Raw genomic sequence first — 23,388 nt, forward strand, 5'->3', positions numbered from 1 at the left:
TTCGACTTTTAAAATTACACTAACAGATAATTTATTTATATTTTAATCCATTCAAATTTAATCTAACTTTTTCAATCATAAACCACTAATCTTATCATTGATCAGAACATGACAAAAATCAATGATTTGTTAGTTGCGTGATGTATCAAAAATGTTGTGAGTTATTTCTTCACTAATAATTATTTCAAATTTCTTCTAAATAAATGAAACTTTAGAAGAGAATATGATGTAAATATATTCTATTTTAGGACTATGGGCTATGGGAAAAAGTATAACAAACCTACAAAATGTTATATTTTGTTATTCAACTCAAACCTTTTTTTTTCTTTATAACAAGATTATATTTTATATATAATTAAGAGGTTACAAAAGGTTCATTAACCCTATATAGGTCAGTAATTACAATATTTTTTTTTGAAACGAGCTAACTTATTATTTTTAGTGGCAATTAATTAAACTAGTTATATGCTTCCAAGAATAAGATAAGAAAAATGATTGATCGATGAAAAATAGATCAAATCACATACCGAAAAGACTTTATTAATTATGAAAGTATTCGTTTGTACGTTTAGTAAATAAATATTGTAATTACTATAACATTTTCATCTGAACAAACTTTGCAATATCTCATAATTTATTTAAATAAACAATTATAATATATTATGGGGTATTATATGATTAATTTTAATTACTTTGTTAATATTATTATTTTATAGTATAAAGTTATTTTTAATCCAATTTTTAAAGCTCAAAAGAAAATACTATGTAAGAAATAAAGAAATTCCAAAGAAAATACTATATAGTCATTTTAATTCGAGCCGAAATATGCTTAAATTTTTAAAAAATGTTGTCTATGTTCATACTTATCCTTTCAAAAATATATACTCACTACGTCTCATATTAGATGATCATCTTACTATGAATATCAGTCTCATATTATATGTTCACTTAACAAATCAGGATAAAATTAATTAAATTTTACCCCTACAATTAATATAACTTTCGAAAATTTAAGCAAATTTTGAAGATCTGATAATTTCTTTTTTCAACATGCAAAATAGTAAAGTTGATCAATCTATTAATAATTTCGTAATCCTCATATTCAATAAAAAGTGCACATCTAAATTAGAAAAGTTGAGCAAAAAGTGCACATTCTGGTTTTCGTCCCGTTACCTGTACCGGAACCGGACCGAACCGGTCTATACCAGGACTAACCGGTATCGAACCAGACCGGAAGCGAACCGGGACGGGACGGACCGGTAACCGGTAAGTACCGATTCCGTTGTCCCCCTTACATCTAATATCGAACAGAAGGAATAATTTTTTAAAAATCTGACACAAACTTAATAGTATTTCTTAGAAGTTCGAATAACATAGATCAACGTCTAGCGAGATGAAGTATGAGGGAAACAAGAAACATGCAAGAATAACCACTTAGGAAAACAAATCCTATATTGGTGCTTATTAAACCTACTAGCTCAATCAATTCCAATATTAAAGTATGTTTCTTGTGTTTGTAATCATACTCCCATAAATAATTCCAACCATTTTCATGTTTGTAAATTGTGTTGATCATCAACTTATCCTTCTTCCTTAGTACCTCTATTCTTTGTCTTAGAGTATTTAAACTTGAATCAACAATACTATAAGATGAATTCCCTGCAAAATATTAGAAAATAATTAAAGTAACAAAAATTATGCCCTCTCTAATTAATTTATTTTGGAATCTAACTTTGTAAGAAATGAAATCTTGATGAAAGAGGTGTTCTGCTGATTCAACTGAACTCGTCTGTTTTATTATAAGTTTTTTTTAATTACGTTAGGAGAGAAAGAAAGGGTAGATAGGAATGTTACGTTACTTATTAGGTTCGAACCCTTGATTTTAAACGATAGAAACAAGATGTTTATCGAGTAAGAAGATAGCGTCAACCTATACTCATTTGAATGAACTCTAAATTTTGAATCTGACCTTCTCATACGAGTTCAAGATCATAACAAAACAAATTGAGTATGAAAAAGTTAATGTTAATATAGAAAATAAAAGCTAAAAATTAATAATGAAGTGATATATTAATTAATTAATTACCTTCACCATGGAAGCTTTGAGACATGATAATTTGATAATTTTGTAACTTAGGCATATGCAATTTTCTTAAGCAACTAAAGAGAGGTGTTGAAGAGGCAGCCATATTTTATAATGAATTTTATAACTAAATATTTGTGTAGTGACACTCATATATATATATAGAACATCATAAGATATTTTATTGGTAGATAATTATATCTTGTAGAAATAGAATCTCTAAATTAAATAATAATAATAGACCTAATACTTTTGGCCAAATTAATAGCTTAAAAATGTTAATACTTTATATATACAACTTTTGACAAAGAATTTTACATCATTATATAATTAAGTAACTAAAAACAATTTTCATTAGATTAAAGGATCCCCACATATTTGTTTTCTATCTATTGGACAAAAAAAAATAATTTTTGTAAGGATGAGAGTTTATTAATGAGATATTACTTTCTTGTTCCAATAAAATTTTAATACCAAATATTATTATAGGTATATGCAAGCCATACCTATATAAGTCAAAATATCGAAACTAATATTATTATAGCGAAATTTGATAATAATATAATTTAAAATCTTTAAAAATAGCTAGCTATATATAGGATAAATTTTGGTGAGCTAACGTGCTAAATATACCTTCCCTATATTGTGTTATGTGTTTAAATTAATTATTTCTAAGATCATATTAAACATACTATTATATTTTATTTTAAAAAGTTATATTAGATAAGTTATTGTTTATAAAAAATATTTTAAATTCACATTATATATATTATTGTTTTTATAAAAAATATTTTGAATTCACGCCAAATATGTTATTGTATTTTATAGAAAATATTTTGAATTTACATCAAATATTATTGTATTTATTTTGTAGAAATCTCTTGAGAATAATGACAATATATTAAATTAAATTTACAACGGACCACATAATAAATTGATCCTTTTCTATAAATTCAAGGCCACGTGTATACACCAAATTGACATGAAAATTAATTTCAATTTATTAAATTCTAATTTTTGGATAACAAAACTTACCACCTGTATTATGTACTTATCAAGTTTATGTATAAATAATTTAAAAAGTTGAGATACAATAAATTAATCAAAAAAGTGATCCTCCTATTTTTCTTGAAAAAAATTAACTATTCAACACCTCACCCCAATAGAATAAAAGGGGAGACAAAAGCTTTTTTTTTAAATTAAAAAATATACTCATATAATAGAGAGGTTAAAAGTAATTAGCAAAACAATTACGGAAACAAATGAGGGAATTAGTTGTCATGCCATTAATTTATTTGATAGGAAGTTGATATCTCTTAACTACTTTACTTTATTTGAGTTATGAAATTCGATTAATTCAAATTTATTTTAGAAAGACAGAAAAGAGCGAATTTAAAGAGATTCAATGGTTTTTCACTAAAAAATTTTTTTGTGTAGAATTAAATTTATTATTTACGTATGTTTAGATCATTTTCTAAGAAAGCGGGTAGGGAAAGGAGAAACGGAAAGGAAATTACAATGTGCGGAATCAAATTCTTATCAACAAGGTGAGAGTTCAGGTAGTCAATCAACTCAGCTATCAAATTTTCTCGTATGTTCGTATCATAAATATTAAATTCCTTTAATTTTTCCATATTTATTATTATTTTTTTATATTTATATCTCTTTAGCGAGTATCTTCATTTTGCATACTAATTTAAAAAAAAACTTTTAGAGTAAAGTGCTCTCTAAAAAAATTAATTTCATTCTTATTTAACTGTAAAATCATAATTAAAAATATAAAAATATCTATCACTTTATCGCAAATTTTAACGACAATAATGACATTTATAGTTTTCTACTATACTAATGTGTTTGTGCCATGTGCCATGCAAGCAAAAAAAATGCACGTAGAAAATTCGAAAAAAGCAAAAAAAAAAAAGAAAGTGCACGTAAAAGATTTGTAATGTCTGATTACTAATTTTTTAAATATGTTAATTACTAGTTGGTGTAAATATGTTTTTTAATTAGTTTGGCATAAAAGAGAATCAACAAAATCATTTTTTTATAAATAGGTGGTGACAAGTGTCATATTATCAATCGTAGGGTATACGAATCCTTCATTTCAATATTATTTATTTGGGATCTCTATTAAAATAGTCAATCAAATTTATTAAAATGTAATAAAATAAAAAATTAATAATAGACATAATGAAATCGAATATATCATGAGTTTATAGTTCTGGTAAATTCTTTTTAAAGAGAATTATAAAATCTTTTTTTCTAAAGCCTACAAAATTAAACTGAAAATCGAATATAAACTTTTTTTTATTAGTAGTTATGTTTCTTTTAATAAAAAATATATATTATGTTAACTTTTTTTTCTCATTGTTGATTATGGAATTTAACAGGTGTATCTAAAGAAAATCCATTCGAATAAGTTAGGCAAATATAAAGTGAAATTTTGTTAATAGAATATTAAAAAGCTTCACATGACATGTAATTAGCTACGTGTTAATGTTATGGCAGGTGTAAAAGTTTTAATTTTTAAAAAAGTATTGTTATTGGCTCAAGAAGATAGGAGAACATTTAATATATTTTAATAAGTCGTTACAAGATAAAATTATTCTTCTCCAAAAACTTAAGAGTCATCAATATAAATTTTATAATAATAAAATAATCATGTAAACAAATGATGTTATTTTTCAATAAAAAATGTTCAATTAACTAAAAATGGAACCTTTTTTTTTGTTTGCCATTGTAATGGAATATCTTTGTAGAAGTCTCAATGAATTGACTAGGAAGAAATAATTTAAATATAGAAAAAAGGCTCAAATATGCAATATATATATGTGTGTGTTACATTTTGATTTATCTATGCTATTTTTATTTGATAAAAAAGTTTATTTATGTTATTTTTTGTTAACTGGAAATAGTTTTGGTTTTGCAATACCCGTTTTTACAAGTGGTCAATTATGTATTTTTTAAAGGAAAAAAGACTCAAATATGTTACTGGACTTTGAGAAAAGACTCATCTATTTCAATTAACAAATTGTTGTATGAATGAGCCTTTTCTCAAACAGAAATGACTCAAATAAGCTATACTCCTAACATATAATATAAATATAAGCTTTTTTTCAAAGTTCGATAAAATATTTAAGCTTTTTCACTTAAATATATTATATTCCAGGGTGTCCCAAAATGAGGATTTAGCTTTGCTGATGATTTACTACTATTTGCAAGTGGTGATATGAATTATGTTAAACTACTTTAAACCAAATTGTCAAAAAAAATATTAGTGTTTATTTTGGGGGAATAAGGGCCACTCAAGGAACAAAAAGAATATAGCAATTTTGAATATCTATGGCTTACCTTAGTACATTGACAACCTCTTAATATGAGGGGCGGATCTAGGGAGACGTGAGGGTATATTTATCGGAGATTCTTATACTGTATATATAGGATAAATATTTTATGTAATATATATATATATATATATATATATATATATTGAATTTTTTGAATAAAATATAAAAAGCTAATTAGAGTGAAAATTTTGAATCTGAACTTGACGGAGTGAAGCTGTATTTAAGGAATCATTTTGACTCAATCAATCAAGAATGTCTCAACTGGATAAATTCACTTATTTCACACAATTTTTCTTGAATAGAACATCATCATGTATTGCCAAGAAACTATCTTATATATGAAATGTCGAGTCCTCATTTATGGAATTTCATTAGATATGTTGTGCTTATTATAACTCAATTGACTGATAAACGGAATAAATAATTAATTAAGTGAGCATCTGAGAAATCAACTCGATTAGCAAATATTAGGGGAATTGGACCAATTGGAAGATTCTTGCAAATGCTTCTATTATAGTCTAGCATATGCTGAGTATTAGTTTCACAATGTACTTTATGTATTTATCAATGTTGTGAATAAGAATATATGTCTATATATGATATGATTAAATTAATTAGTTTCCTATCTTAATTAGTCAAATCCTCTGAAGATAAATTCTCCAAAACATGTGATATTATATCTTAGAAATTATTATTGTCGGTAAATAATGAAATGATTCTCTGTCAGACATTTCTATAACATCATCATTAATGATCAATTTTTTTTTTGGAACTAACTTTTTATGTTATATTATAGTATATATTATATTTGCTATAACAGTCAAACAATATTTAGATAAATGACGTTATTATAGAAAAATTTGACGGTATATGGGATATACACTTTTGGCATTATGTAACCTTCTTATGTATGAGATGGGCTGGAAGTAACAGGAAGTGTAGGTTGCACATTCTTTTCTGTTGTTGGAGAATTCTTCAAATTCTCTGTGTCTTTGCTTTTACCCCATAGAAGAATATACAAGCCAATAATAACCAAAATGGACCCCAAAATGCTGTTAAAGCAACAACAACAACAAAAAATTTTAGTAGAAAAATAGTATTAAAGGAAAAGGCTCAAATATGTCATTGAATTTTTTTTAAAAAAAGACTCATTTATGCCATCTACTAAAAGTTCAGCTTATCTATGCCATTTTTTGTTTAACGAAAGACTCATTCATGCCAAAGTTGTTCGATTGCATACTTGAGTCTTTTATCTGTTTAGAAGACAATTTTTAAAAAAGCTTAGCATCTACTTCTTCAGTTTCAATTTATTTGACATAGTTTGAAAGATAGACTTGGAGTAATAATAAAGTTATCTCGGTGTGACCTATAGGTCATGGAGTCGCATCGTGGAAGCAGTCATTAATACTTGCATTATATAGATTAGGTGTGGCCATTCACCAAACTCTGCATGAATGTGAGATATTTTGTTAACCAGATTCTCTTTAGTTTAAAAGAAAAAACAATGAATTTTGAAATTTATGATTTATATATGTGAGGTTATAAGTCTTTCGAAACTTGTGGTTTTGTGGCTACCAAAACTTCTTTTTCAGGGTAAAGTAAAAAATTGAAGTTAGATTATTTCAATTTTAAAAAATGTGTCATTCGTTTTAGGATGATCAACTAAGAAAATAGTGTCACATAAACTAAAATCGAGTCTGCTCTTTTTTTTTTTTTTTTGCCCTTTTCTTGATTCTTACTCCATTTTTTGGTAAAAGAAAATTGTTAAAGAAAAGTAGTTCCCACCTTCCAAGGTGAATTTGTTCATGAAGTATGGAGATGTCAATCACAGCAGCAAAAATTTGAATCAATGGACTAAATGCAGAGGTGAATACTGCACCCTTTTGCTTTACACACCATGACATGACCACATAGCATAAACCTGATCCCACCACTCCCTGTATACACACACATAATAAACATTACGATATGGTTATAATCGATTACGGTAAAAATCTTTCTATATCAGTCATTCGTTATAACAATATTTCACTATAGCACTCATGTTTCATATGGAACCGATCATGGTTATAATCGATTACAGTCAGATTTTTCTATAACAGACATTCGTTATAACAATATTTCACTATTCCAATGAAACCTATCAGGGTTATAATCGATTACAGTCAGACCTTTCTATAACAGTCATCCTTATAACAGTATTTCACTATAATACTCATGTTTCCTATGGAACTGATCTTTCATGTTATGTTATATTACTCTCTCTGTCCCATTTTATGTGACACTTTTCATTTTTCGAGAGTCAAATAGTTTAACTTTGACCAGACATTTGCGTATGGAATCTTCAAATTTTTTAAAATAAAATTTCTATATTTGTAAACTACGTAAAGAGTACTATAAGTCACAATAATTGATAATTCAAAATGTTAGAAGAATCTATGAAAAACTTACGGTCAAACATAGACTTGCTTGAATCACGAAATGCAAAAAGTTTCACATAAAATGAGACGGAGGGAGTATATGTTTTGTATAATGATATATTACCATAGCAGTCAAAAGAACATCAGGACAACCAATGTTCTTATAGAGAGGTAAGACTGTATAATATGCTTGTTTGTCTGATTTTGACGGGACATGGAGTTAACGAAGGGAAGTAAGACAAACAAATAGAAACAGAAAGGAGTAAGACAGTACTCACAGCATATATAACAGTTGAGATCTCTAAAGTTCCTTTGAGAAACCATGTAGATGTGTTTCTATCAATAACCAAGCTCAAGATTGCAGATTGAATGGCTCCAAGAAATGACATTATTGCTGTGCTTGAATACTGATAAGGATAGTCCTTCCCAATCCTAGCTTGTATAAGAAACCACGAAGACCAAACGACGCTCCCCGCGAATAGAAATGATGAACCAACAATCCAACTCTTTACATTGTGGTTCACTTCAACTTCTGGTGTTGATTGATTTATCAATGGCATTCCTTTGTATAAAGTTAGTATCAAAGCTCCACCAAGACAACATAAAGTTCCTAATGCCTTAGCTCTCCCACTTTTGCATTTCATGTTCATGTTCTCTTGCCTGCAAGATTATTCACACATATGGATATGATCATTATAATGATTTTGAGTCGTTAAAAGTTAAACAAGTAGCCACAACAGTATGTTGTTAGTACAACAAACTCAGCTAATAGTTATTATCTTAGAAAGTTGCTGAGTGACCATCTGAGAGATCAACTGCAGTATGAGTCTGGAGAATCAATCGAGTGGTGCTTACCCGAGTAGCAATGACATGATGAATGTGTTGATAGGAACCATATTGATGAACGCGCAACTAAATGTTGCTGAGGTGTATTTAAGTCCAATTAGGAAGAAATATTGAGTAAGCGTACCCCTGAAAACACCGATGTTTTTCTCATTCGTCATGATTACTTTACTAAATGTGATAAAGATACTTAAGTATATAGAATAAGAAAGAAAAGTACTCACCCCAAAAGCGCGCTGAAAAACAGAGAACACACAACACGACCTGTCAAATTCGATATGAAATTCCTGCAAAAAAAAAGGGGCAAACTGACTAACATATCTTAAAATGTCATACATACCTGATATGGAAACTAAACTGTACTAATCAGTACGCGATGGGTTAAAAAGGCCATACCTTTCTAAAAAACACGCGATAGGAGTTAAGACAATCGTAGAAATTGAAAACCTATACGTAGTTATCACCAATTGATTCATTCCTCTATTAAGAACTTTTTTGAACAGAGCATTTACAATAGCAAGAGCAAATTCAACAACAATCATTGCAGATACCGCGTTCCATTTCTCAAAGAAACTCATATCTATATTTCCAGTATGTAAAACTCGCTCACTTTTAGAGCTTAGAGCCACATTTGATGAATGAAACTTCAGCGTATATATAATAAAAACAGTACGAAACAGAGTGAATATAAGATATGATTCTCATAGACTCATACATCACATCATTGTTTGTTTGTTTTTGTAATGTCAAGGCCAATATTTCCATGTTTATATAATGTTCTTTAAGCCACTTTGAATGATCGAATCGCGTTGTTTGTTAATATTCTACGAAAAATTAAGCTAATGACCTCAGAAATTATATGCAAATACAACATTAAGCATCTTATCCTTCTACTTTTGGAAACAAAGAACTAGTTTTTTTTTTTTTGCTTTCATGTATTAATAAGTTATATATATTTAGAAAGTGGGAGAAGAACAATGTGTCTAATCTATTGGATTAATATGAACAATGTGCAAGTGGTGTTATCGTTACGGTATATATATACTCTGATGGAATCAAATTTCAACTAATTAATAACACATAAAAGTTAGCAAGAGCAAGATTTGGTATAGGAAATGTTTTATTTTCCATGTTGTTTGATGGTACAAGAGTGGCTAGAGTCACATCATTTACTTTTTATGTTAGGAGAGAATATGTATGGACGTTTAGGGTTCAATTCAATTGATGGATGGAAGGCTCACTAACCTCATAAATTTGCACGTTTTATCTTTCAAATTTCAATGACGTTTAGGGTTCAATTCAATTGATGGATGGAAGGCTCACTAACCTCATAAATTTGCACGTTTTGTCTTCAAATTTCGATTACGTTTAGGGTTCAATTCAATTGATGGATGGAAGGCTCACTAACCTCATAAATTTGCACGTTTTGTCTTCAAATTTCGATTACGTTTAGGGTTCAATTCAATTGATGGATGGAAGGCTCACTAACCTCATAAATTTGCACGTTTTGTCTTTCAAATTTTGATCTTTAGCAATCGAGTTTACGCCTAGCTGAACTTAGATTTCGTTAGTCATTTCCAGACATAAAATGTACTGGTAGGATATTATGATATGAAAATATAAAATTACTCTCTTTGTCCAACTTATATGATACACTTTTTTTTTTTAGTCAGTTTATATTTATTTGTTTGACAAATATTTAATGATACAATCTATATTTTACCAATGTTGGGTCTACTTATTTGTCAAGAAGTTCACAAAGGTTTCTCTTTTTTTGAAAAAATTCATTATTTTAATGGTAATTTTGGAGTATTTCAAATCCTCCATATTTCTTAAATTTTGTGTATGTACATAAATATTTGTTACAAGGGACATAAATTAAAGACTAGCACAAAATGGGGGCCTGGTCACACAAAAGTATGCAGTGTTTTAGTTATATATAATTCATTCAAATTAGTAATTTTGACTCAAATCTACGTATATTGATTAAAAATTCACTAATCAAATACAAATAAAAAATCTTCGAGCGTAAACCAAATGAGTTACGGTTGAATTTGAACTCAATATCCATAATATTGAACTCAATTTACAAATTGTTACTTAATTTGTATAGTCGATCTTGTTGTATTTAATTAATTTTTACTTTTTAAAGTATGCACCACATTTTTTTTAATATTCTGTTGCCTTTAATTTCAACTTTTTTGGTATATAAATAATAACAAGTTTGTTCGTACAACGTTGGATGGAAATATTATATACTAAATTAGCTAGTTAAACAATTAAATAACTTTTATTTATTTAATTAAACTTAAACATTTCTTTTGAATTACATAACTCATAAGATAACATTTTTTAATAGTCAATAGCATCTTCTAATTACTCCTGTGCACGAAAGAATGGAACTCTCAAGAAAAATAATACCATGTCCAATTTTAATTTGTTTGATTAATAAAGACGATTTTTAAATTTTGTGATCTTAGACGGATTAAAAAGAATAAAGAAAAAAAAACGCTTATATCTCAAAAAGAGAAACTACTATCCTCTTACTTTTAGCCCCTTGTTTTTAATTATTGATGCGCGTTTATTCCTTCGAATATGTATATACTTTAACGGTATCAAAGATAAGACACGATATTTCAGTGAAAACACTACCTAGTTATTCCTTGATACCATTATAGTATATCGATACTCCGATGGCATTACGGAGGAACAAACAACGTTTCAGTAAAAAAAAATTGCTCAATTATGATATTCATCATATAGGTACTATCAAAGTACACATATATGATTCGATAGTATCAAAAATGGTGATTCAGTGAATGAAACAGGGAAATAGTCGAATAAAATATTTGAATCGTTGATCCAACAGAAATAAATAAATTGAGTTGAGTCTAATTTGAATAAATATTTTTTCGAGTGAGTCCAATTTATATATAATTTTCCCAAAAGATAAGATAAAATTCATTAAATATGTTAAACAAATTGAATAGAAAGAATAAAATACTTTTCGACAACCCCAACAATATAAAATTAATTTATTTTTTATTTTTTTAATAATAAATAAAGAACAAATAGTCTAGTTGCACCACCTCATGATTCTTAAGAATTTTTTTTCTTCCATTGATTAGTGATTTGATTACTGAATTATGAAAGGACGCCATTTACATTTTTAAATAATGAATATTGTCAAAATAAACAATGAGCACCATATATTAAATTTAAAATAATAATGAAAAATAATAATAAGTAAACAGAAAGTCAAAGATAATATAGTTTTCTATCAATATCATAGTACGGTTGTAGATTTTACACCCACACATTTTAATAAGGAGAATATCTTAGTAAATTAATCTTTAAATTGGACGTAGCTATTAATTATATTATTAAAATTAATTAAAGTAGTCAAAGTTCTTTGAGAATCACTAATATATTGAAAGTAAAATATCTTAAAAGGTTGTGGAAATTAGACTTAAAAGGGAACTATGTCATTCATTCATAAATTGTGTGATATTGATGCTACAAACAGATATATTTAGATACATATATTTTTACTACGAGATACACTAAAATAGAGATAAGAGTGAACAAGATATACGAAAAATATGTATTTGTATGTATCTGATGTAATCTGCATGTATCTGAAATATCGAATACATAGGAGAATGGCGAGGGAGATCAAAGAGATCGAGGCGAGCAAGATTTATTATTTATCTCAGATATACGTAAATCTATTTAGATACATTGTATCTTGAAAACAAATTTCACCACATGTAGCTCGAGATACATGTATCTTGACGTATCGGAACGTATCCGGATGCACCAAAATCTTATAAGATATGTAATATTGCAAACTAGAGTATACCTAAGTAATTAGCTTTGAAACAGACTCTATCTAGTTATCCAAAATCCAATTATTTGCTTGTCCATTCCATCAAATAATTCAAACATTCTTCATAATTTAACTCGATTGCTAAAAAAGACTTCACCCACCAAGTTTAGTGTTGCTACAAGCACTCATGAATAAACATTTAAAAAATTGTAGATTATATGAACTAAGATGGAATTAGTATTTAAAATTTATAAATTCAAAGTTTTATTAAAAAAAATGAAATTCCTAAAACCTACAAAGTATATTTAATAAAGAATAATAGTTTTAGTTGAACTCGTAAGTTATACTCTAGCTCTGCTCGTAATAATTAAGAAGGACATGGTATCACCTCATAGAGAAGCTAGATAGTTTGTGTAGGACCATTTGTAGATGCAAAACCCTATAACCAATGCGATATGACTATTTATAGCACTTCATAGAAATATCTATTAAGATATACTACTCACTTAGCATGACTGAGTTGGTTGAGCAGGTGATCTTTCAACTTAAAGTTTCAGATTTTTAAAATTTATTTACATATTTTTTGGGTTGAGTTTCGTTTCACAAGGCTTGTCTAATGCGATTTACCGCTCCTATATAATTTATGGCTATATTACACTAGAGCGTAATATATCTATGTAATTTGCGAGTATATTACACTGAAGTGTGGTTTACCTATTTGGTTTGTGAGTATATATTGCACTAAAATGTGATTTGCCTGGTTTGTGGGTATATTACACTAAAGTGTAGTTTCCCTATGTGATTTAGGGGTATATATTCCACTGGAGTAGGGTTTACCTATGTGATTTGTGGATTATATTACATTGAAGTCGTGTTTATCTTGTACACATTCAGAAGATAATCACAACATATTTTTGTATCAATAATTGCTTCCTCCATTTTATAATACATGGCCTTTATATTTAAAACACACACACATATATATATATTTATCTATTTTAGCATATTAAGAGAAATTTATTAGTTTCTTCGAAGTTCGAATATTGTCTTTATTATTAAATAATTAGATAAAATACTAATAATCGAATTTAGATTTTCAAAATATGATCAATTAAGTTTGTTTGATAAAATAATCGCAAATAAATAAATTTTAAAAGAAGAGTGTCAAGTAAAATGAAGTGAAGATATTTATCTTAAAATTTTAAGGAAAAATAACTTAAATACACAACTATAAGTTTTATATTCTCTAATTTTCCCTTCTTTTTTTAAATATTACATAATTCCCTTTTTTTAATTTTAGTAGAAGTGTATAGATACATAACATTCTCTCTCCTATAATACACAATCCCCCAATATAATGCTTATTTTTTCTCCACTAAAACACTCAATCTTCTAAATCAGTTTTTGGATTTTGAATTATTAATTTTAATTAATTTTAATTAAAACACCCGATTTTGAAATTTTGAATTTCAAAATTCAAAAAATTTGAAATTTCAAAAAACTGCACAATTTCTCTCCCGTTCTTATTGTTCTTCTTACTCCACCACGTCTTCAATTCTTCTTACTCCAACATTTACTAAACTTTACTCCGGCTTTACACATGATAAAGAGAGTGTATGGTGACTAATTACAACAAGCTCTGCAGAAAATCACCTTTCCTCGATGACAATTTAGAGCTTTTGTGGTGACTAATGCAACTAGCATGAATATGAAGCACCTCATATTCACGACTAAATTGCCACCAGTGATTGTAAGTCACTACTGTTATGCATAGGAGGAGCTATGCACATATTATGTGTATTTTTAAATCATGTTGTGGTTTAGCACGTAATTGGATATATGATTCAGGCCTACATTGTTTCGGGTTTGTATTTTTATACTTATTTTAAAATTGTTGTTGAAATTAGTAAAAATTTTAAGGAATTCAATATGTATCAAAAAATTATGAAAATTATTATCATGTATCAGACAATAGGTTTAATACATAAGTACTAAGTGGATTATAATGTTTAGTCTATGATTTGATACATGAATTAGATGTGTATCATATGATTTCCTATGTATCAAGGGTTTTTGAAATTTTTTATCATGTATCAGTGATTAATTTCAATAACTGCGCCATCAAGTGTGCTTGCTGATACATTTTGAATCAGTGTGTATAGTGTTTTAGACGATGCATTGATACATGAATTTGTTGTGTATCATAATGTTTTCTATGTATCACGCGGTTTTGAAAATTGTATTCAAAATAGATGATATAATCTTTGATTTTCAAAATTTGAAATTAATATCCAATTACGTGCTAATTTAATGCTGATTAATGATCTGTTACCGTAAATTAAGCTATTTTAGTTAACAAGTTTAAATGTACCGTTTTTTCCCCATTTTTCTTTACAGTTTAAATTTACCATGTATAATTTACCATGTATCACTAGAGTCTAAAGTATCACGGCACAAAAATTTTAAGGGATTTTTAGTAAATACTAAATTTGTCGGAACAGAGTGTAATTATTGAATTACACTATGGGATTCCTTAAATTTTTACAATTTTAAATATAGAGTTTAAACTAAAATATTAAATATATATATAATTTTTTTTTCTAAAAGCGGTTGACCCGTCAGACTGTAGCCCACATAGAAATGGGTTGAACTTGATATTTTTCGGCCCATCATTAGGTTAGCCCGGCTAGCCCATAGGAGCCAAAGCCCGCATGAGTTAGACATCTCTAGTTGAATTTGGGCCAAGTTAATTTTTGGCCCATGATCAGTTGAAACCTAATATGTCTCGTGTATTCATCGGATATCGTAAATTTCTTATAAAAATTTATTCATATTGAGTGTTGACATTAAGACAATATATTCCAAACCCAAATCTTATGTTCATTTTCCTTCTTTTATATTGCGTGATTGATTGTGAATTTTTTATGACAATTAATATTGATTGTCCTTAAAGTTACCCTTACAAGAAATTAAATAAGTTTTCCAGAAATTAAATAGGAAAAATTACATAAATTAGTACATTTTAATAAATAATTACTGATTTTAGCAATACTTTTTATTTATTACCATTTATAACAATACTATGTCAAATCTGCAATATGAATTAAAAGTGAATTATGTATGCAATATATATGAATTATAATTGTTTTTTGAAATATATTATGTTTGTTTGGTAAAAATTTGACACATTGTATTATAAGTGTATTAAAATGCGTGATAAATGTATTATCCATTATTAAAATTTGTCTTATATATGAATAATAAATTCTTCTTTGTAATATGTATTAAACTTGTATTATAAATGAATTAAAAGTGATCAAGTGAAAAAAAGATATTATTGCTATAAATGGTAAATATTTTTTTATTTTTGTATATTTATGTAAGTTTCCCAATTAAATAAGTATAATCTTTACTTTGTTTATATAAAGTTTATAACTTAGTATAATGTGTATAGTAATTGTAAAATATGTACATATATAACTAATATGTGTATATTGAGACTATATATTTGGCTACTTAGTCAAAAATATTTGTAGTCATTAGTTAATATAAATGCATATATTATAAACTAATTATACATACATATGTCAAACTATTAAATTAATTTTCCTTTTCTTTTAGTATTATAAACCTAAATACTAACATACTAAAAGGACAATGAAGATCATCAATAATCTAACATATTTGGATGATTGAGATTCCTCCACATAAAGGTTTCAGATTCGAGTTCGGAAAAAAAAAACTTACTTATAGCCAATTCTACATAATTGGACCCGTATTATGTTAATCTAAATTAGTCGATCTTCAGTGCAAGTATCAAATATTGAGTGAAACATCATGAAAATAAGATAACCAGTGTAATAACATCATTTTCATCATATGAGTTGTAGTTAGATGATTGAGATCCCTCTTCTCTTAATCATAAAAGTCTCAAATTCAAGCCCCGAAATGAATGAAATCAACCATAATAATAATTTCCCTAAATAAATCCTGCAATGTGTGAATATCAAACACCGAGTAAAATATTAAAAATAAAACATTATTATCTTTGGCATTATGATGACTATACTTCAATGACTCTCAATTTCACTATATTCAACTAAACTAGTTGGTCAACCATACCTAATACAATTTGCTTAAGCTTACCTCACTTTAGCCTCCACAACACACACACACACACACACCAAAATAAACCTAGCTATCATTTCTACTTTTTGAACTTTATAAATTTATTCGAAAAATCAAACTCTATAACAATACGTTCATCCGATAAATTAAAATCAAATTCTTTAATATACAATCGAAGATTAAAATATTTCGATAAAATAATTAATCTCAAACTATTTTCCTCATCAGCACATATAATCTTGTGATATTACGAAAGCACACACAATATGTATGAATTCAATTTACATCCTCCTTCTTTCCTTCTCACATACATGAAAAAGAAGTGTGTGACCAAATAAGTTTTTTTTGTTAAATAAAAGGAGGAATTAAGCATGATTTTGACTTCATGCATTATATGAGATTTTGAGATTATACTAATTGGTTTAGGAGGGTTACCAACCAAAACAATTAAAGAGGCATGACTTTAATTTAACATATATTGATTTAATTAAAGTTATTTCAACAAGTAAAACAAAATTTAAAAATAGTTAGCCAACTAATCAATTGCAACGTACACAAATATATTTTTTTTTGGAAGATAACAAAATAGTCAAATTAAGCCCATCATATATATATGAAAATGATAGTCAATATATATATTTTACTATTTTTTTGGCATAATCATCTGTATTTAATTTATTGAACTGAATAATTTAGATTTATGTGGCATTTGGCTAAATAACAAACTTCATAATTAAGGACTCTGCCTAAATTGTTTGTTTATTTTAGGTTTTTCTTTATTGATAATTAATATATAATCCTAAAAAGAGAGAATTTGGTCTTTCTTTCTATTTAGTTCCTAATTCTTAATTTATTGAGACTAATTAAGTCATTTTTCTTCGATAGAAATAACGTTTAAGCAAAGAATAGAGCTCTTCCCTTATCGAGTTGGGCTTCAAAATTAATGAACCATTATTAAAGACGTGTTTGCATTCTTCATGGATATTATAACAAAAAAAAATGACAAATATTATCTCCGTTTTAAATCAAAGGTAAAAATGATAAATATATTCTTTAAATTATCGTAATTAATATGCAAACATTCTTCGTCATATTTTAGGGATATTAGTGTATATGTCCGTCCAAGAACTAGAGCAGATATGTCGTTCACTCTAACGGAAGACTAAATAAGGACGTGTGACACAATCTTATCCTTCGATTTGATATTTAATAAATGTTGACTCGGTGGATACGATTATGACACGTGTATGTCCGTTAGTATAAATGATATATATGCTCTAGTATCTTACGGTAGAGACACTAATATCCTAAAAGTATGACTAAAAATATCTGGATACACATTTACATATTTCGGAGTATATTTACCTTTTTTTCCCTAAATTAAATTTTATTCTTAGTAATAATTGATATTGAACCCTATATATACATGTAATATCCCAATAAAATAAATATTTAATTAATAAAATTCCTAATGTATAGGTTACTAAATTAAGAATAATTAATTTAATTTGATAATTATGTGTGTGGCCCTTAGAAGTGGCACTGTTGATGGAGAAGTGGGGGGTCATGGTGGGGTGGAGGATTTTTCAAATTATAAAAATGGTGGATTACTGTGGAGTAAGCATACACTAAAACAAGAATCCCTTTTTGAATCTAAATATACACTTTTAATATTTTACTATAATTGTGTTCTATATTTTAGTATATATATATATATATAAATACTGTATCCCCAGTTCCTGTTTGCAATTATTCTTTAGGTTCTTGCTGCTAATATCTTGTTTCTTTCAAAAAGATTTGATTTTTATGAAGAAATTAGAACCCCACAGAGAGAATTTGTAAGGTTGAAGATAGATAATCTCTTTCTTGTAAGTCTTTATCTGATTTTTCTTCTCCATTTTGATGTTTGTTTGGTTATAACTTGGTATTTATGTGAAAGATCACTTTTTGACAAATGGGGTTTGTTCAATTCCCCTCCTTTTTACTTTTTTTAATTTATTTTGGTATGGATTCAATGCTTATATGGTTTTGCCTAAAGTTTCTTCAGTTTTGTTCTTTGCTAGGGTACTTTCTATGTTCTTGCTTCTGTCTCCTTTTGGTAATGTTTGTTCAGGGATTCTCTTGGGTGCCTTTTTTTAGTCCTTTTTTGATGTTGCAATCTGTTAAGCTAATTTTGTTGCTGATTAAAGTTGTCTTATTTTTCTAAAGTTGAACTCTGATGAATGTAATGTTCTACATCCTAGAATGAATTAAATCTTGAGCTCTTGAATAAGGTTTGAGCAATCGTACTCCTTTTGAACTAGCTTTTGGGGTGTGAGTTAGTGTGAGTTAGGGTCGAGACCTAATTTGACAAACTCTGAAGCTATGAATATTTGGTGTTCTTGTGTGACTTGCCTTTGTTTAGTAGTACTGCTCTTCGTATAGTATGTTAGCCTTTTGATCATTCTTTAGAAGCATTTTCTTTTTTGTGTTCTAAGGGAACTTCTGTTATGTTCTAATTTCAGACAGTTCTGTTACAGAACATATAGTTTCAAGGCATAAGTTTGTGTGTTCTTCATATCACCAAAAGGATGGGAGATCACTTCGTGTTTCTGGTTGATCGTTTGCTGACTGAATCAACTTTGGAGGCTGCAATTGAGAGCAGGAATCAGAATCTATTAGCATCATGGACAACAGATGACCCGACAGCTTATTGCTCCTCCCGAAGTGCTGATGCTGTTTTAGCTCCAGGAAAAATGGTGGAATGTAGGATATGCCAAGATGAGGATATGGATTCAAATATGGAGGCTCCATGCGCTTGCTGTGGTAGCTTGAAGGTTTGTGGACCCTTGTTTATTAGTATTATCTTTCAGTTAAAGTATGCAAAAATGTTTTCAATTGGTGTATTAGTCTTTTTTCATGCTTGTGCTTGTGACTGATTGATGCAAAATAGCTGTATGTTTTGCGTAAAAGCAAATTCCTGTTGTCCATGCATAGTGATAGTTAATCATTTTTTCTTCCTACTAAATAATAATTCTGTTTAACATGGTGGGAGCCTTGACGTAACTAGTAAAGTTGCTTCCATGTGACTAAGAGGTCATGGGTTCTAGCCATTGGGACAACGTCTTGCAGAAATGCAGGGAGGCTGCACACAGTAGACCGTTGTGGTCTGGCTGGTCCAGCGCATAGCAGAAGCTTAGTACACTGGGCTGCCCTTTTTGAGATTGCATGAGATAGGTTTTACTTTCACAAGCATAATTTAATTCCGGTGAACCAGCAAGTATGGTGAATACTAAGACATTCTGCCTTAGAGTGGATGTTGCCATATATAGGATATGCTACTTCATATTTGTTCTTGCTTCTCAAAGAATTTGTTTGGAGATGTGTTTGAATGTGCTGTTCTTGTAACTGTTTAATGCCTTCCAAACAATTTTGATTTGTATCTCTCTGATCTTGAAAGTTGGCCCGTCTGGATAATTCATCAAGTTCCTCCTTTTTTGGGCCCTTGAACCAGTTTATTATTGCAAATTACTGTCTGCCCACTTGACAAAAAGATTGAAGATCCTGAGCTCTACCTTTGTCCTCATTGTTTTGCTTTGAAGGTCCAGACCCTGTATGGATTTCTTTTGCGTGTTGAATATGCTTTGGAATTGTTTTGCTTTTACCTTCTCCTTCTTTCCTCGCCCCAGCCCCAAGGAAAATGAGGTTTGCATTTGTTCCCTCGCTCCGTGTAGTAGACAAGGTGGAGCAAGCAGAAAAGAAGAAATTTGAGAAACTTGAACCTCCTAATTAGTGGGGTTAGAGGTTAAGTACTTGGCCAATCCAAGCAGGCATTCGAACTCTCAACTAGTATCATATATCTAGATGTCTAATAGAAGTGAAAGTTGGCTTTGATGGCACGTGTGTGCTGATTCACTTATCCTCTCGTCCCCACATAATTCTCTCGTGTCTTTCTATGTTTCTCCATGTTCCAAATAGCATCAACAATATGTTAACATCTATTAAAATTGATCAATGTCTTGCCAGAATTCTTTCGTGAATGGTAAAGTTGACACAAGTGAACTTTGTTGTATTTACTATTGGACTTACATGATTAGTTTTGCACAGCTCTCCGTTGCCATGCGATTCCACTGATCAGTCTTTCTCTTCATGAATGTCCCTATCTAATGTGATATTTGATATACTCAGAGCAAACTTTGAGAGGGGAAAGAAAAGGGGAGTTACATGTTCTAGCCTTATTCTAATTGTTGTTTTGTGTTCATATACTACTCATTAAGTAATTTCAGATTTAAATTTGATCGTCTCACTTGAGCTGCTCCTCCCTCGCCCACCCCCTGAAGAAAAACAAATGGACCGAGATATAGACAGGGTGGTGCTATATATATTCATTACACTGTTCTCATTCCATTTCTAATACTATAATATTTTCTGTTTGAACATGTTTTCCAACTGCTTTTGCATTGTCTTTTTTTTTTCCAGTATGCACATCGTAGATGCGTGCAAAGGTGGTGTAATGAGAAGGGTGATACCATTTGCGAGATCTGCCACCAGGTCAGATATGTTCGCTATTTTGTTTGTCTATCTTACAGGTTAAACATAATTTGCATCAAAGCAATCACTTTCGCTGCATCAGAATCATCATTAGTATTTCTTGTTTGATTATTTGAGTACATTACAGTAGTTCAGCACTTGCTTTATCAATTCAGTTGGTATTGATTTTTTTTTCTGCATTTGTGTGAATAGCCTTTCAGGCCAGGTTACACAGCACCGCCCTCGATTTTTCGCCTTGGTGGGATTCCAATGAACTTGAGGTGTCTTTTCTTCTTTCACGCTATTATACATGATAGAAATTTGAATATCCCAGTGTCACATTTCAATGTTGCTTTTCTCATTAGATCACTTGAGAACATATGCATATGGTGTTTCTATTTAGGGGGAATTGGCGAATTGTCAGAAGGAACTTGAATAATCAACGTGTGATAGCAGTGGTTTCAACTGATCACAATCTCATTAACTCTGATGAAAATGAAGTTTATACATCAAGATGCATGATGTGTTGTCGTGTATTTGCCATAATAGTAATCTCTCTCTCTCTCTCTCTCTCTCCACATACACACACGTTTGTATACATGTACATTCTCACACAGTAAAAAACCTGCTTACGAGAATAAGGATTCAAGCCTTGGAAACAGCCTCTGTGTACAATGGCTAGTCCCTTGTGGTCGGGCCCTTCCCTCTGCTTACAAGAACCGGAATGTAATTAAATTGATATGCAACACAAAAAGTGATCACTCGGGAGAACATAAAATTATACGATACACTAGTTCCCGTGCTTGGCTGGAACACATGTCATACTAGTAGCAGCATGTTTTTTTATATGCCAGAAACAAGTAATAACATCACTCACCCATTTTGAATCTGGAAGGATTTCTTTGTACTTTGGACAACCATGTTTTAATCTCCTAATTTATATGCTGCATTCTAACTTCATTTTGTTTTCTCAATAGTTTATGCTGCTTCTAGTTATACGTAACACTCTTCCTCTCATAGTTGATCAAGCAGGGGACTACTCACTTCCATTGGTTATGGTAAGGTAGTTAAATAGGGAAAATGGTGTATTGCTATTATACATAATGTCATCTCACTTGTTACACATTGCTTGCAGTTGCTACTTCTTAGAGTTATGGGCATTTTTCTGCCCGTCTACGTCATAATGAAAGCAGTGATTTCTTGCCACCACCGGCAACACCAACAGGTGTGTGAGAATCTTTTTTTTCTCTTTAAGTTTCGCCTTAACATAATACCCCTCCTAAGTTAAAGACATTCTTTGTTCAACCTTCATTACAGGCTACTTTGCCAATCTCTTCGTCCCGTGAAGAAGCTAGCCTGGTGACTCTGCAACAAGAACCTCCCATAACTGCTGCTATCCAATGAATGAATGTCGTTGTTGAACAACAAAGAGAAGTTTTTCTCCGAGATTCTTCATTTCCCCACTGTTATTACTCTCTCTTCCAGCATATGTCGCGGGAGTTCCCACCCCACACTTAGACTCTTGTTTGTCCTCGAGAACTGCTCCAAAGTTCATGAAGGATGATTAGTCGTCATGAAGTTATATACTGAAGAGATCTGTGAGGAGAACTCAAAATAGAAGTATACAGGTAAAATAGAAAGGACTCAAAAGAGATGAAAAATGTCCAATTTTACAACTAGAGATATCTGAAAGTGTGAATTAGTCGAAAAAATCTATGTAGAGTTAATATATATATGAATTTGCTGCTTTTAGTACTGAAAATGTTCCAACATCATATTTTCAAAAGATGATCAAAGAGATATTTAAAGATATATTTTGAAAAAATTTGATTCAAAATCTATGATCAAACGTTAGTTAAGTCATTGGACAACGTTAGATTAGCCCGGTAATGTACTTATTTTGAACTGGAGGGAGAGAGTAATTATCTTCACTTCGCATATATACTTTTAAGTATATTCTATGTCCAACCCAGTATTTGCAAATACAGATTTTAGGGTTCGTTTTGTAAGAGAGATAAGAGATAACTATTGTCAAGATTAATTTTAAGATGAGTTTATCTTCATGTTTGGTTATGATAATTACAGTGTGTTTTAAAAGATTCACGAAAAATGATTTCTCCGTTAAAAGTAGGAAAAACAAATTTCACAAGTAGTATTTCCTATCGACTATGTCCTTCATACCCTCCAACACACTTCATTACACCCAACCCCTACTCCTCCCGTGCCTTT

General features: G+C 29.4%; 2 protein-coding genes and 1 long non-coding RNA gene across 6 annotated transcripts; 1 reads left to right on the forward strand and 2 right to left on the reverse strand.

The window, feature by feature from the left end:
* Nucleotides 1–1,060: 1,060 nt before the first annotated feature.
* On the reverse strand, nucleotides 1,061–2,197 carry LOC107017378. Its single transcript, XR_001456490.2, has 2 exons — nucleotides 2,087–2,197; nucleotides 1,061–1,659 (listed from the first exon to the last, which is right to left on the reverse strand). It is a non-coding gene; the product is annotated as an uncharacterized LOC107017378 (long non-coding RNA).
* Nucleotides 2,198–6,271: 4,074 nt separating this feature from the next.
* On the reverse strand, nucleotides 6,272–9,271 carry LOC107017375 (WAT1-related protein At3g30340-like). The gene is made up of 6 exons (XM_015217618.2): nucleotides 9,090–9,271; nucleotides 8,918–8,980; nucleotides 8,706–8,822; nucleotides 8,129–8,510; nucleotides 7,216–7,367; nucleotides 6,272–6,482 (listed from the first exon to the last, which is right to left on the reverse strand). The coding sequence occupies exons 1-6, from the start codon at nucleotides 9,269–9,271 to the stop codon at nucleotides 6,335–6,337; spliced, it is 1,044 nt and encodes a 347-aa protein (XP_015073104.1). The 3' UTR covers nucleotides 6,272–6,334.
* An 8,910-nt stretch (nucleotides 9,272–18,181) lies between these two features.
* On the forward strand, nucleotides 18,182–22,971 carry LOC107015844. 4 transcript variants are annotated; one of them, XM_027916207.1, is made up of 8 exons: nucleotides 18,182–18,267; nucleotides 19,155–19,466; nucleotides 21,109–21,180; nucleotides 21,373–21,440; nucleotides 21,563–21,707; nucleotides 22,137–22,217; nucleotides 22,295–22,384; nucleotides 22,477–22,945. In XM_027916207.1, the coding sequence occupies exons 2-8, from the start codon at nucleotides 19,221–19,223 to the stop codon at nucleotides 22,561–22,563; spliced, it is 789 nt and encodes a 262-aa protein (XP_027772008.1). In that variant the 5' UTR covers nucleotides 18,182–18,267; nucleotides 19,155–19,220; the 3' UTR covers nucleotides 22,564–22,945. The 4 variants fall into 4 exon arrangements, with proteins under 4 accessions (XP_027772008.1, XP_027772009.1, XP_015071747.1 ...); XM_027916208.1 differs by lacking the exon at nucleotides 18,182–18,267 and adding an exon at nucleotides 18,286–18,518 and having other exon boundaries at nucleotides 22,137–22,222; nucleotides 22,477–22,971; XM_015216261.2 differs by lacking the exon at nucleotides 18,182–18,267 and adding an exon at nucleotides 18,291–18,518 and having other exon boundaries at nucleotides 19,170–19,466.
* The last annotated feature ends 417 nt before the right edge of the window (nucleotides 22,972–23,388 follow it).

Source organism: Solanum pennellii, chromosome 4 (assembly GCF_001406875.1).
Source record: "Solanum pennellii chromosome 4, SPENNV200".
In the NCBI taxonomy this organism is placed as follows: domain Eukaryota; kingdom Viridiplantae; phylum Streptophyta; class Magnoliopsida; order Solanales; family Solanaceae; genus Solanum; species Solanum pennellii.